The following is a 13,811-nucleotide window of genomic DNA, read 5'->3' on the forward strand; positions in this document are numbered from 1 at the left end:
TACATTATCACTGGATGGTTCTGCTATTATTATTATAGTTATAATATTATTTTTATCATAATATTATAATAACTTGTACTAATGCAATCTAATTTTATAGCATTAGCATTAGTAGAGGCATTTGATGCAAGAAACCAAGCTTATGCAGCTTCAGCCAAAAAAAAAAAAAACATAAAATAAATAAATAAATAAAATATAACCACTTCCACTTCACCCCTCTGTTCGTTCGAAATACCTGTCCAGCTGATGTTGTTGTTATTTGGTTTTTAGGAGCATTAGCAACTAAGGCCATATTGCTCCGAGGATATGCGGTGGTCAATCCCTGACCTTCCCGCATCCTCCGTATTTGGTGGTGACGGGCTCGAACCCCGGTCTAATCAAGAAGCGTGTGCTACGCACTTTTGCTCCTTCCCACCTGGCTACGGAGGCGCCTCTGTCCAGCTGAGCCTTAAACTTATTCAGGCTATCAACCTCCACGACAAGGGATGGAAGTCTGTTCCACAAACCAACCACCCGCTAGCTAAAGGCAAATTTCCTCACGTCTATCCTACATCTGTCTTTCCTCAATTTGAATTTATGCCCTCTCAGGTGATTATTCTGAGCAAGAGGAAGAATCCCATCAGCACTGAGCATGCTCAAACCATTCAAGGCTTTATACACCTCTATCAGATCACCTCGCTGGTGCCTAGTCTCCAGACACTGTAATTGGCAAAACTTAAGCCTTTCTTCGTAAGAGCACCCCTTTGTTCCACTCACCAATCTTGTTGCCCTTCTCTGTACTCGTTCCAGCATCTCTACATCCTTCTTCAAATGAGGCCTCCAGACCTGTATACAGTACTCTAGGTGTGGCCTGACCATTGCTTTATACAAGGGAATAATCACCTCCTTATCCCTGCTAGAAAAATTCCTATATATCATCGACAATACACCATGAGCTACTCTTGCAGCCCGTCTGCACTGCTCAGAAAACTTCATTTCTGCCTGCACAACCACCCCCAGGTCCTTTTCATTCTCTACCACTGTCAGTGTAGTACCACAGAGTTGATACGTTGCTCTGGGATTGCTGTTTCCCCATATGTAGTACTTTACATTTGTCAATGTTAAACTTCATTTGCCACCTCTCAGCCCATCTGCTCAACCTTTCCAGATCCTGTTGCAGTAGCAGTGTCAGTAGTATCCTTGACAACCCTGCCAACCTTCGTATCGTCTGCAAACTTGGACATTAAGCTTGATATACCATCATCAATATCATTTATAAATACAGCAAACAATAATGGACCCAATACTGAACCCTGAGGGACTCCACTAATAACATTAGTCCATGATGAGCAGTGTCCATTGATTACTACTCTCTGTCTTCTCCCCCTCAACCACCCCTTTATCCATAGCAGCAATTTGCCTCCAATGCCACACTGTTCCAATTTGTGCAGCAGTCTTCCATGTGCAACAGTATCAAAAGCCTTTCTAAGATCGAAGTATATAATATCAAAGTTATTCCCTGCATCCAGTTCTTTTGTGACTGCATCATAGTATCCAATCAAATTGGTCAGGCAAGACTTCCCCTTAACAAAACCATGCTGTGTCTGAGCTATTAACTGAAGTCTTGTCTAGATGATCCTGCAGTGCTTCTTTAACCAGTGCCTCCATTAATTTTCCGGGAACAGAAGTTAAACTAATAGGTCTATAATTACTTGTGTTGCCCTTTGATCCTCCTTTGTGAATTGGGGTCACATTTGCACATCTCCAGTCCATGGGTACTTCCCCTGAGTCCAAGGAAGCTCTCATAATTATGGCTAAGGGTTTGCTTACTTCCTTTGCTGCCTCCTTTAATATAACTGGATAGATCCCATCCACCCAAGGTGCCTTTCTTGTATTTATCTTCAACAATTTCTCCTCCACTTTACTCTCAGTTATTACAAGATTCTCTAGCTTACTGCCAGAGTTGAATACACCTCTGACATTCCCCTCGCTGAATTACTCCTCATGTGTGAATGTCAATTCAAAATATTCATTTAGTTTGTTGGCTACCTGAGCAGGATCATCAACAGTTGACCCATCGATATCAAGTGGACCAATCTGATTCATCCCCTTCCTTCTAGAGTTTACATAAGTAAAGAACTCTTTGCTGTTTTTCTTTGCATCCCTTGCCAAAGATTTCTCGTAATCTGCCTTCGCCTGCCTAACCTCTTTTGTAACTTGGTTACAGATCAACTTGTATCTATCATAGGCTTCTGTGTCACGTGTTAATTTGTATGTATCCCAAGCATTTTTCTTCTCTGCCATATGTCTCATTAGTTCATCTGACATCCACTTAGGTCTAAACCTTGAACAATATTTCTTAGTTGGTATGTAAAGCCTAGTAGCTTCCAAGATAAGTTCTTTGAATGCTTCCCATTTTGAATTTGCTGTTGGTAACATCATCAGTTGGTCCTACTATATAGAATTTAAATACTGTCTCAGTTCATCGTAGTCGCCTTTACGAAAGCAATAACCCTTCCCTTTACCCCTAATGGTAGTTACCTCTTTGAGTAAATTCCACTTCAGCACACTGTGATCACTGCCACCTAGTGGTTCATTTACCTGCAGATTCTTAATGCATGAAGAATCACTACTGATAATCAAATCAAGAGTATTACTCCCTCTAGTTGCCTCCCGAACATGCTGATGTAGAAAACAATCATCCAATAAATCCACAAAAGCCTTGCTAGTGTGTGAGTGACCAGCCCCCAAAATTCCAGTCAATATCTGGGAAATTAAAATCCCCTATTATAAGATGCTCTGATTTACTGGCCCACTCTATTTACCTGTACAATTTCTTATAATACAGTAATAAAGCAAATTATAATATATAATTAAATCCTATATTTAATAATCAAAAACAAAATTCAATTTTTTAAAATTATTATATAAAACAAGTAACATATCTACTGTGTGTGTGTGTGTGTGTGTGTGTGTGTGTGTGTGTGTGTGTGTGTGTGTGTGTGTGTGTGTGTGTGTGTGTGTGTGTGTGTGTGCATGCAAACATACATAGAAATACACGTGCACGTGTAATTTTGAATTTTTTGCATGTGTAATGGTTTCATAAACTTAAAAATGGAAGCAATAAATACTTTCATGTTTATAATGTTTTTTTTACCAGAAAAATTACAAAAAGTTTTGTTTTTCTAAAAATAGGTGTAAAAATGAATTTTAGAATTTTTCATGAAAAACTTAAAAATAACACATTTAATAAATATTGCAATCTATTTGTAAAAGGTCAAGCATTAACATACTGCAAGTAGAATTTAAAAAAATAAAAAAAATATATATATTTTTTTTTTTCCAGAAAATGAAAAAGAAAATTGTGGGCCTGTCAGGCTCCAACCACCATATTTGTTAAAATTAGGGGTGACACAGGTGACAGGTTAATACAACTCTCCTATATTTCCCTCCCTCCACTTTACTGCCTATTTAGAAAAAATTTCAGCATTTTTCAGTTCAAATGATTCAAAAATCGACTACTGCATAACTGAAAATGATGAAACACTCACCATCCTGAGGCTTGTCTGCCCTGTGCAGTGACCGATACATTGTTTTATACCAATCACTAGCATACTCTTCCTTTACTCCCTAAATAAAGAAAGAAGCATTAATATATACAAATGTGCAGTTAATTTGAATTTAGAAGAGAATGCTAGTTAGCATTCAGATTTTCTGAATGCTAATTGGCATTAATTTTTCTACTAAAAATCACCAAAATATTTTTATGGAATTAAAATCTATACCTAGCCCTCTTTAGGGATATTAAATTGTAAGCTCATGTAAATTTAATTTAGAGTAAAAGTCCCTCATGCTATGTAGCTTTTTTCGTAAATTTAGAATATATTCAATGAGAGCTATAGAACATTATCATACAGGTTACAGCAATAACCTCAGTTTTGTACATAACTATGAGGAAACTACATGTGCTACATAATGCACTGATATGCAGAGGCACTGCACTATGCCTCGGTTGGTGTTTACTTACCTATTGATGAGGCCCAACACATGTTGAAAATGCAGTCCAAGTATAGCATATATTTTAAACAAATAGCTATATAGTTATCCTTTTTAGAGCAGTGCTATTTATTTAAAAAGCATATAATGTATCAAGGCAACTCATGGTTAAGTACCTCCACGACAAGAGATTGGTGCATTATACAGAAAACCTAGTTTGCTCAGAGCTATATATAAAACTGTCACCCTAACATGTATGAAAATCTCTTAAGCTCATATAAATTTAAGGCAATGTCTGCCAGGGGCAAAGGTTGATGACGTTGTAGAGCAGATATCATCTTTTAAGGGCACAAAAGGTGATATAGTTGTACACGTTGGCACTAATGATATCAAGAGTAGGAGACCTGCAGAATTACTTAACAAGTACAGGTCACTGTTGAAAAAAAGCCGTGGATTAGGGTTGAAATTGAAAGTGTCTGCAATTCTGCCCAGACACGATAGGAGGGAGTATATGATGAGAGCCTTGTCGATCAATTCGGCCCTGGAAAGATTGTGGAAGGCTCAAGGGATAAAATTTTTTTCAGCCTGGACTGTACTTGTTAACAGGAGAGACTGCTTCTACAGGGATGGGATACACTTAAATGGAAAGGGCGCAAGAATATTTGCTGATGCTATTGAGGCAGTGTTAGGTGGGTTGGAAAACTGCTAGCTTGGGGGGGAGACAAAGACTAATAGATTAACAGTAGCCACCGGCAAAGGTGAAAGAGATTCTTGCACTGCTTCTATTAGAATGAGCAGAAGCCTGAAAAACAAGATGCATGGTATTTCAGAGACTGCTGGGAGCCATTGCGGTACAAGTAAACACATGGGTTGTGTTAGGGTAGCTAAGAATAGAAACAGGTGCAGGTATACTTGTGTGTACACCAATGCTGGGAGTTTAGTAAATAAATTTGATGAATTTGAGGTTTTGCTCAAAACATCGAAGGCAGATATTGTTGGGATATCAGAGACGTGGTGTCACACAGATATAAGGGATGCAGAACTGCAATTTGGGGAGTACAACGTCTACAGAAAGGATAGACAGGATAGGAAGGGAGGAGGGGTTATGTTATTAGTTAAGAAACACATAAAAACCAAGGAAGTGAAGCCAGTCAAACATCGCTGGACAGTGCAGTGTGGAGTCAGTTTGGTGTGACATAAACATTGGGAGATCAAAATTGAGAGTAGGAGTGTGCTATAGGCCTAATGACTCTGATGAGTAGAATAAGGAACTGTACAGGGAAATAGAGTGGGCCAGTAAATCAGAGTGTCTTATAATGGGAGATTTTAATTTCCCAGATATTGACTGGAATTTGGGGGCTGGTTACTCACACACTAGCAGGACTTTTGTGGATTTATTGGATGATTGTTTTCTACATCAGCATGTTCGGGAGGCAACTAGAGGGAGTAATACTCTTGATTTGATTATCAGCAGTGATTCTTCATGCATTAAGAATCTGCAGATAAATGAACCACTAGGTGGCAGTGATCACAGTGTGCTGAAGTGGGATTTACTCAAAGAGGTAACTACCATTAGGGGTAAAGGGAAGGGTTATTGCTTCCGTAAAGGCGACTACGATGGACTGAGACAGTATTTAAATTCTATACAGTGGTTTTTTTTTTTTTTTTTTTTGATTTGGTAGTTGTTGGCGCATCGGCTTCTGTGGCCATATTGCACCTCCCAAGGTTTTTTTGCAGTACTTTGATCCAAGCCCGAGGCGGGATTCGAACCCGCGACCTTTGGGTTGCCGGGCAGGTACTTTTACCCACTCGGCTAGCCCGGTCGGCCTATACAGTGGGACCAACTGATGATGTTACCAACAGCAAATTCAAAATGGGAAGCATTCAAAGAACTTATCTTGGAAGCTACTAGGCTTTACATACCAACTAAGAAATATTGTTCAAGGTTTAGGCCAAAATGGTTGTCAGATGAACTAATGAGGCATATGGCAGAGAAGAAAAATGCATGGGATACATACAAATTAACACATGACACAGAAGCCTATGATAGATACAAGTTGATATGCAACCAAGTTACAAAGGAGGTTAGGCAGGCGAAGGCAGATTACGAGAAATCCTTGGCAAGGGATGCAAAGAAAAACAGCAAAGAGTTCTTTACTTATGTAAACTCTAGAAGGAAGGGGATGAATCAGATTGGTCCACTTGATATTGATGGGTCAACTGTTGATGATCCTACTCAGGTAGCTAACAAACTAAATGAATATTTTGCATCGACATTCACACATGAGGAGTTATTCAGCAAGGGGAATGCCAGAGGTGTATTCAACTCTAGCAGTAAGCTACAGAATCTTGAAATAACTGGGAGTAAAGTGGAGGAGAAACTGTTGAAGATAAACACAAGAAAGGCACCCGGGGTGGATGGAATCTATCCAGTTATATTAAAGGAGGCAGCAAAGGAAGTAAGCAAACCCTTAGCCATAATTATGAGAGCTTCCTTGGACTCAGGGGAGGACCCATAGACTGGAAATGTGCAAATGTGACCCCAATTCACAAAGGAGGATCAAAGGCTGACACAAGTAATTATAGACCTGTGAGCTTAACTTCTGTTCCAGGAAAATTAATGGAGGCACTGGTTAAAGAAGCACTGCAGGATCATTTAGACAAGACTTCAGTTATAGCTCAGACACAGCAAGGTTTTGTTAAGGGGAAGTCTTGCCTGACCAACTTGATTGGATACTATGATGCAGTCACAAAAGAACTGGATGCAGGGAATAACTTGGATATTATATACTTGGATCTTAGAAAGGCTTTTGATACTGTTGCACATGGAAGACTGCTACACAAATTGGAGCAGTGTGACATTGGAGGCAAATTGCTGCTATGGATAAAGGGGTGGTTGAGGGGGAGAAGACAGAGAGTGGTAATCAATGGACACTGCTCATCGTGGACTGATGTTATTAGTGGAGTCCCTCAGGGCTCAGTGTTGGGTCCATTATTGTTTTCTGTATTTATAAATGATATTGATGATGGTATATCGGGCTTAATGTCCAAGTTTGCAGACGATACAAAGGTTGGCAGGGTTGTCAAGGACACTACTGACACTATGCTGCTGCAACAGGATCTGGAAAGGTTGAGCAGATGGGCTGAGAGGTGGCAAATGAAGTTTAACATTGATAAATGTAAAGTACTACACATGGGAAACAGCAACCCCAGAGCAACGTATCAACTCTGTGGTACTACACTGACAGTGGTAGAGAATGAAAGGGACTTGGGGGTGGTTGTGCAGGCAGATATGAAGTTCTCTGAGCAATGCAGACGGGCTGCAAGAGTAGCTCATGGAGTATTGTCAATGATATACAGGAATTTTTCCAGCAGGGATAAGGAGGTGATTATTCCATTGTATAAGGCGATGGTCAGGCCACACCTAGACTACTGTATACAGGTCTGGAGACCTCATTTCAAGAAGGATGTAGAGCTGCTGGAACGAGTACAGAGAAGGGCAACAAGATTAGTGAATGGAACAAAGGGGTGCTCTTACGAAGAAAGGCTTAAGTTTTGCAAATTACAGTGTCTGGAGACTAGGCACCAGCGAGGTGATCTGATAGAGGTGTATAAAGCCTTGAATGGTTTAAGCATGCTCAATGCTGATGGGATTCTTCCTCTAGCTCAGAAAAATCACCTGAGAGGGCATAAATTCAAACTGAGGAAAGACAGATGTAGGATAGACGTGCGGAAATTTGCCTTTAGCCAGTGGGTGGTTGGTTGGTGGAACAGACTTCCATCCCTTGTGGTGGAGGTTGATAGCCTAAATAAGTTTAAGGCTCAGCTGGACAGGTATTTTGAACGAACAGAGGGGTGAAGTGGAAGTGGGTTTTTTTTTTTTTTTTTTTGGCTGATGCTGCATAAGCTTGCTTTCTTGCATCAAATGCCTCTACTAATGCTAATCTTAGAAAGGCTTTTGATACTGTTGCACATGGAAGACTGCTGCACAAATTGGAGCAGTGTGGCACTGGAGGCAAATTGCTGCTATGGATAAAGGGGTGGTTGAGGGGGAGAAGACAGAGAGTGGTAATCAATGGACACTGCTCATCGTGGACTAATGTTATTAGTGGAGTCCCTCAGGATTCCGTGTTGGGTCCATTGTTGTTTTCTGTATTTATAAATGATATTGATGATGGTATATCAAGCTTAATGTCCAAGTGGCAGACGATACGAAGGTTGGCAGGGTTGTCAAGGACACTACTGACACTATGCTGCTGCAACAGGATCTGGAAAGGTTGAGCAGATGGGCTGAGAGGTGGCAAATGAAGTTTAACATTGACAAATGTAAAGTACTACATACGGGAAACAGCAACCCCAGAGCAACATATCAACTCTGTGGTACTACACTGACAGTGGTAGAGAATGAAAGGGACCTGGGGGTGGTTGTGCAGGCAGATATGAAGTTCTCTGAGCAGTGCAGACAGGCTGCAAGAGTAGCTCATGGTGTATTGTCAATGATATATAGGAATTTTTCTAGCAGGGAGAAGGAGGTGATTATTCCCTTGTATAAGGCAATGGTCAGGCCACACCTACAGTACTGTATACAGGTCTGGAGGCCTCATTTCAAGATGGATGTTGAGCTGTTTGAACGAGTACAGAGAAGGGCAACAAGATTAGTGAATGGAACAAAGGGGTGCTCTTACGAAGAAAGGCTTAAGTTTTGCAAATTACAGTGTCTGGAGACTAGGCACCAGTGAGGTGATCTGATAGAGGTGTATAAAGCCTTGAATGGTTTGAGCATGCTCAATGCTGATGGGATTCTTCTTCTTGCTCAGAATAATCACCTGAGAGGGCATAAATTCAAATTGAGGAAAGACAGATGTAGGATAGACGTGTGGAAATTTTTTTTGCCTTTAGCCAGCGAGTGGTTGGTTGGTGGAATAGACTTCCATCCCTTGTCGTGGAAGTTGATAGCCCAAATAAGTTTAAGGCTCAGTTGGACAGGTATTTCGAACGAACAGAGGGGTGAAGTGGAAGTGGTTTTTTTTTTTTTTTTTTGGCTGATGCTGCATAAGCTTGCTTTCTTGCATCAAATGCCTCTACTAATGATAATGCTAATGCTAATTCAGTAATTGCAAGACACCTTATGTTTTTTTTTTTTGCACATAACTGCTTTTGTATAAAAGATGACTTTTGTACAGTAATACCCTTTCATAGACTTTAAAATAAAATAAAATAAAAAAAAATTGAATAATTTTGCTTGTCACGCTTAAATGACATATTCATTAAACATATAATTCAGAAATAACCACTTTAATATAGTAATTTCTTGCGTTTATGAATACCATACATTCCTAAGAAGCAAATCATAAATTGTTGATGATTTTCTCATACATATAATGGGGCAATGTATGACAAAACAAATGCTGTTGCACTGTCTGTCACTTTCTTCAAATAGACCTATGAGGTTGGAAGAATTCATATTCACAAGCAATTAAATTGATACACCAACCATCTTGTATTAAAATAATAATTTAATACTGCAAAATAAGTATACATAACATAGATATTTATAATTAAAACAATTAAAACTATTTATAATAAAATGATACAAATAAAATAAAATAAGAGCGATAAAAGTATTATAAATCGTTAAAATATGTTAAAATAAAATATGTTAAAATACTTTAAAAGACTTAAAATACTGGATACCGAAGCTTTCAGAGGCATCCGCCTCCTTGCTCAACAGTACATTTTTAATTGTAACACATCCTTAAATAGCAGGTTCACGGCTCACATGGTTCCACAGATGCATGGGCGGTATTCCCCTCATGTGTACTAGAACCAGAAATGGCTCGGGAACGTGCTAAGCAGAATCGATCATCCTGTCCGAGTGCTACAGCCTCAAGGAGGGGATGCATATAAACTCCCCTGTCTCTGTTAATGGTATTGTTCTTGGATAAACAAATTTGTAAGCTCTCAAGCCATTTGCAGTCCCAAAATCTATGAGCATGGCCGACGATGACAGCCTCGTCTGGGGAGATCTGATGATGCTTCTCCCAAAAATGTTTTGCCACAGACGACTTCCCATAATCCGCGGTCTTTATAGCATTCATATGTTCCACCAGACCGTCCTTGAACCGCTGCCTTGTTTCACCAACATAACACTCCCCACAATCCGGGCACTGAATCTCATAAACTACCCACTACTACAATCTTTTGTTATGGGGTCCTTAACCTGGGACACCACTGTGTGCAGCCTCTGTCCCAGAAGCTGCACACAGCATGTCTGGCAATCCCGTAATACTTGTGCTAAACGCTCAGTAAGGCCCGGATAGTAGGGAATGTAGGCTGTGGCAACTGGTGTGAAAGGCTCTCTGTGATACTCCACACCTCTAATGTATCTGTCCATGACCTTCTGGGGGTAGCCGCAATTCTTGAGGTCTGCTGTGACTCATCTAATTTCCTCTTCTCTGTCTCCGGGGGTGCTGCAGTGGGACCCAACTCTATCCAATAATGCTTTAGCGACACTGTTCTTATGTTGGTTAGTTTGTGCCGAACTATAATGAGTGTATTGGCCTTGGCACATGGGCTTCCTATAGACTCTGGTTTTTAACCTAAGGCCTTCTCTATAGACCAATACATCAAGGAACGGGAGGGTACCATCCACATCCACCTCCAAGGTAAACTGAATGAACGGGGAGAAGCTATTGAGAAAACTGAGTACCTCATCCTCTCTCCCCCTCCTGTTTCACAAAAAACAAAACAGCTGAAATATACATTACTGAATACATACATATAGTATCTGTTAACCACACAACTGTTGAAAATATTTCATTCTCATTCATTTTACTTTCAAAACGTGACATTATTGTGGAGTTTGCTGAAGTTGGCCAGTGTTGATAAGAATGAGCTTCAAGTTTGTGAATCAAATCTAGTGTTAAAAATCCTTGTTCATAAGACTGAAAATTACTTTAAATGAAAATAATTATCAAAAAATTAATCCTTTGATTCACTTATATGAAAGCTTTCATTAAAACACAATGGATTAAAAAATGTCTGTCATATGTTATAGTAATAGCTTCATTAGTAAACCTATTTTCATTTTAACAGGAAAGAACCTTGAACTTACCTTTCTGAAATGTGCCTGGCAGCATGTAATCAAAAAATACACGTTAACTTTTTTTTGGTGGATTGCAAAACTATAACTGCACATTATATATTATACATTTGTTTGTATTTTTTTCTACTTAGTTATTTAACAGAGAAGTGTTTGATTATGAGACAGGATGTTTTTTGCATTTTATGTAATGAAATATCCACATAAAAACTGATATCTAACATCAAAGAATGATGAGATCAGCATTATCTGCAGTAGATAGGTTATAAAATCTGCTATTAGGAATGCAATGAAGTGAAAAACAGACAAGTATTGATCCAGAATTGCCATTAGTAATGTTTGACAGCAAATTTTCTCTGTTAAATAGTGAAAAATACAGGCACTCTTTTAATTTTAATTTTCATGATTTTAGTTTTTGTGATAACTGTGCCCTGTTAAAATTGCCTGAAAAATAGACAAACTTGCAACATGAGCCTTCAGTGTAACATGTAAACTTTAGAGTAAAGTCAAACAGCACTCCAAGATCTGTGTGCTTATCCCAAAGTCCCAACAATATTCATTTTTAAATAAGAGATGCCTGTTCCTCATCAGAAAAATGGCTTGTGTAATATTCCATTTTATTCACCTATAACATGACTCACAACTCAAATTAGAAAAGACTTTTTTAATTTAAAAAAATTAAAAATCTAATTTAAACTAATAGAATAGGAAATATCTATATAAAATTTTACATTAATTCACAGGAAGACATAATTTCTTGTCTTTTTAATAAAAAAAAGTTTCTCTAATCTTAACATGGCTAGAACCATGACTGGTCATATTCTAGACAGGGTAAACTCAGAAAATCTTTATAACATGACATATAAACCTAGACTGTATCTATCATACTGTATCTATGTATGATAGATACAGAGATGTATATAATCATATGTGAACAAAAGATAATGATGGAAAAATATAAATTTCTATTAAAATACATGATACTGCACAGAATCAAAAACAAATTTATCACAGAAAACAATCAGCTTACTGTTCGCAGTCCAACAGGAATCCCACGTTCTGTAGGCCCAATCCCATCATATTTTGATGCTTTAATTGTTGTAGTGGTAGAAGTTACATCTCTAGTTGGAACAGCATAATAACTATCAGTATGAATACTATTTCCATCAATTACTAACTTCCGGTCTAGAAATATAGCATTCTCAGGAACATCTTCAGTGAAACAAAAATAAAATAAGATCCTCTAAGTAAATTGAAAATTAATAATGTTTGCTTGAATAACATAATTCATACTTTTATATTATGTGATACAGCCAAAAATTTCCTGGACTCATATTAAATTTAACTAAACCTAGATGCAATCACTTTCAAAGTAGTTCTCTCCTTAAGCAATAATTCATGTTTGCAACGGTTTATACAATTTCTGGTAACAGTTCTGAAAAGAACTGTTACCAGATACCTACGCCTGGACCCACTCTAGTTCTGCGGATGAGAGAAACACTGAGATTACTAGGGTTAAGACAGATCTTGCGAGGTACAGCTACCCCACCAGTGCCCTAGACAAGTGTGACCTACAAGTCAGTAACCACATAGCTACTCACAGGTCCATGAGTAGTAACAACTCCACCTCGATCGCCTTTATCCTATTCTAGTTGACTCTATCACAACAGATACACGCAGTTCACCATACACGACTGCCATGGCATGTGTACAGAGTTCTATATTTTAGATTAACGGTCACAACTGATGAAGGGTGCCTTCCAGTCCGAAAGCTATGTATTACTTTCCTGCATTATTTTAACTTGTGTTTTTTGTTCGTGTGAACATCAATGTATTTTTACATAATATTAACTGTATTTTTAACTGCAACCTGTCATTTTCTTTCCGTTTTTGCTCTTTTTTAATATTAATTTCCAATGTTTCAACAGCAGATTTCCTTAAGTGTTGGAAAAACATGGGCACAATGTTCCAAATTTGACATGTTTCACACTCCAAAAGTGTGAAAAAATAAATACACCTCAAATGCACATGGCAAGGAAACAAGTATTGAAAGATTAACAAACTTCTATGTACGTGTAGCTAGCTGCAGGTTGAAACTTGCAATTTAAAAACAGCAAATTGTGCTGCACCTGACTGCAGCATTGTGTGGCAAGCTTGAAAATCTGATTGTACTACATATATCATATTTATTTATTTATAGATATATGACCACTGTGCATAAGATCTGGATGTTGATGATAACAAAGCTGCCAACTTTTGACTTTTTTGAAAACTGGAAATCAGGTAACTAAATGAGAGGAGATTTTTTTGGAAAAGCAGGAGCTTTTTTTTTTAAACTGCATTACAAATTAAAATGTTTTTGTTAAGAGTAAATTTTCAAATATTGTCTTATCTAAGATATTTTTGTCTGTGGATTTCTGTTTGAATTGTCAGTCATGATGCCTGAAGATACTGTTGCAAACTATTTCCTCTTCAGAAATATTGGGCCAAACTTTTATTTATAACAATGGCATAACTGTTTAAATTTGGCTGTCAAGAGCATTTCAAAAGCTTCATCAGAAAAGAAAAGATATGAACTCAGAGTTGTTTTTTTTTTTTTTTTTTTTTTTTTCACATGGCTAAATATTCTCGAAATTGTTTAAATGCTAAGCATGAGTGGAGATAATTCGTTATATTTCAAGCATTCCTGTGCGCTTGTCAGTTCCCCCCCCCCAAGTTAAGGACCACTGTACAT

General features: G+C 38.2%; 1 protein-coding gene across 14 annotated transcripts in view; it reads right to left on the minus strand.

Moving 5' to 3' along the window:
* Nucleotides 1-13,811, minus strand: part of LOC150083714 (uncharacterized) — a 448,219-nt gene that overhangs the window by 225,447 nt on the left and 208,961 nt on the right. For all 14 annotated transcript variants that reach the window (XM_090378158.1, XM_090378157.1, XM_090378156.1 and 11 more), the window contains 2 exons: nucleotides 12,108-12,289; nucleotides 3,531-3,609 (listed from right to left, as the gene is read on the minus strand). In XM_090378158.1, coding sequence (XP_090234284.1) covers nucleotides 3,531-3,609; nucleotides 12,108-12,289 — 261 coding nt within the window. The remainder of the gene's footprint in view (nucleotides 1-3,530; nucleotides 3,610-12,107; nucleotides 12,290-13,811) is intronic.

This window comes from Mastigoproctus giganteus, chromosome 7 (genome assembly GCF_048544385.1).
Source record: "Mastigoproctus giganteus isolate SK-2022 chromosome 7, ASM4854438v1, whole genome shotgun sequence".
Taxonomy (NCBI): Eukaryota; Metazoa; Arthropoda; class Arachnida; order Uropygi; family Thelyphonidae; genus Mastigoproctus; species Mastigoproctus giganteus.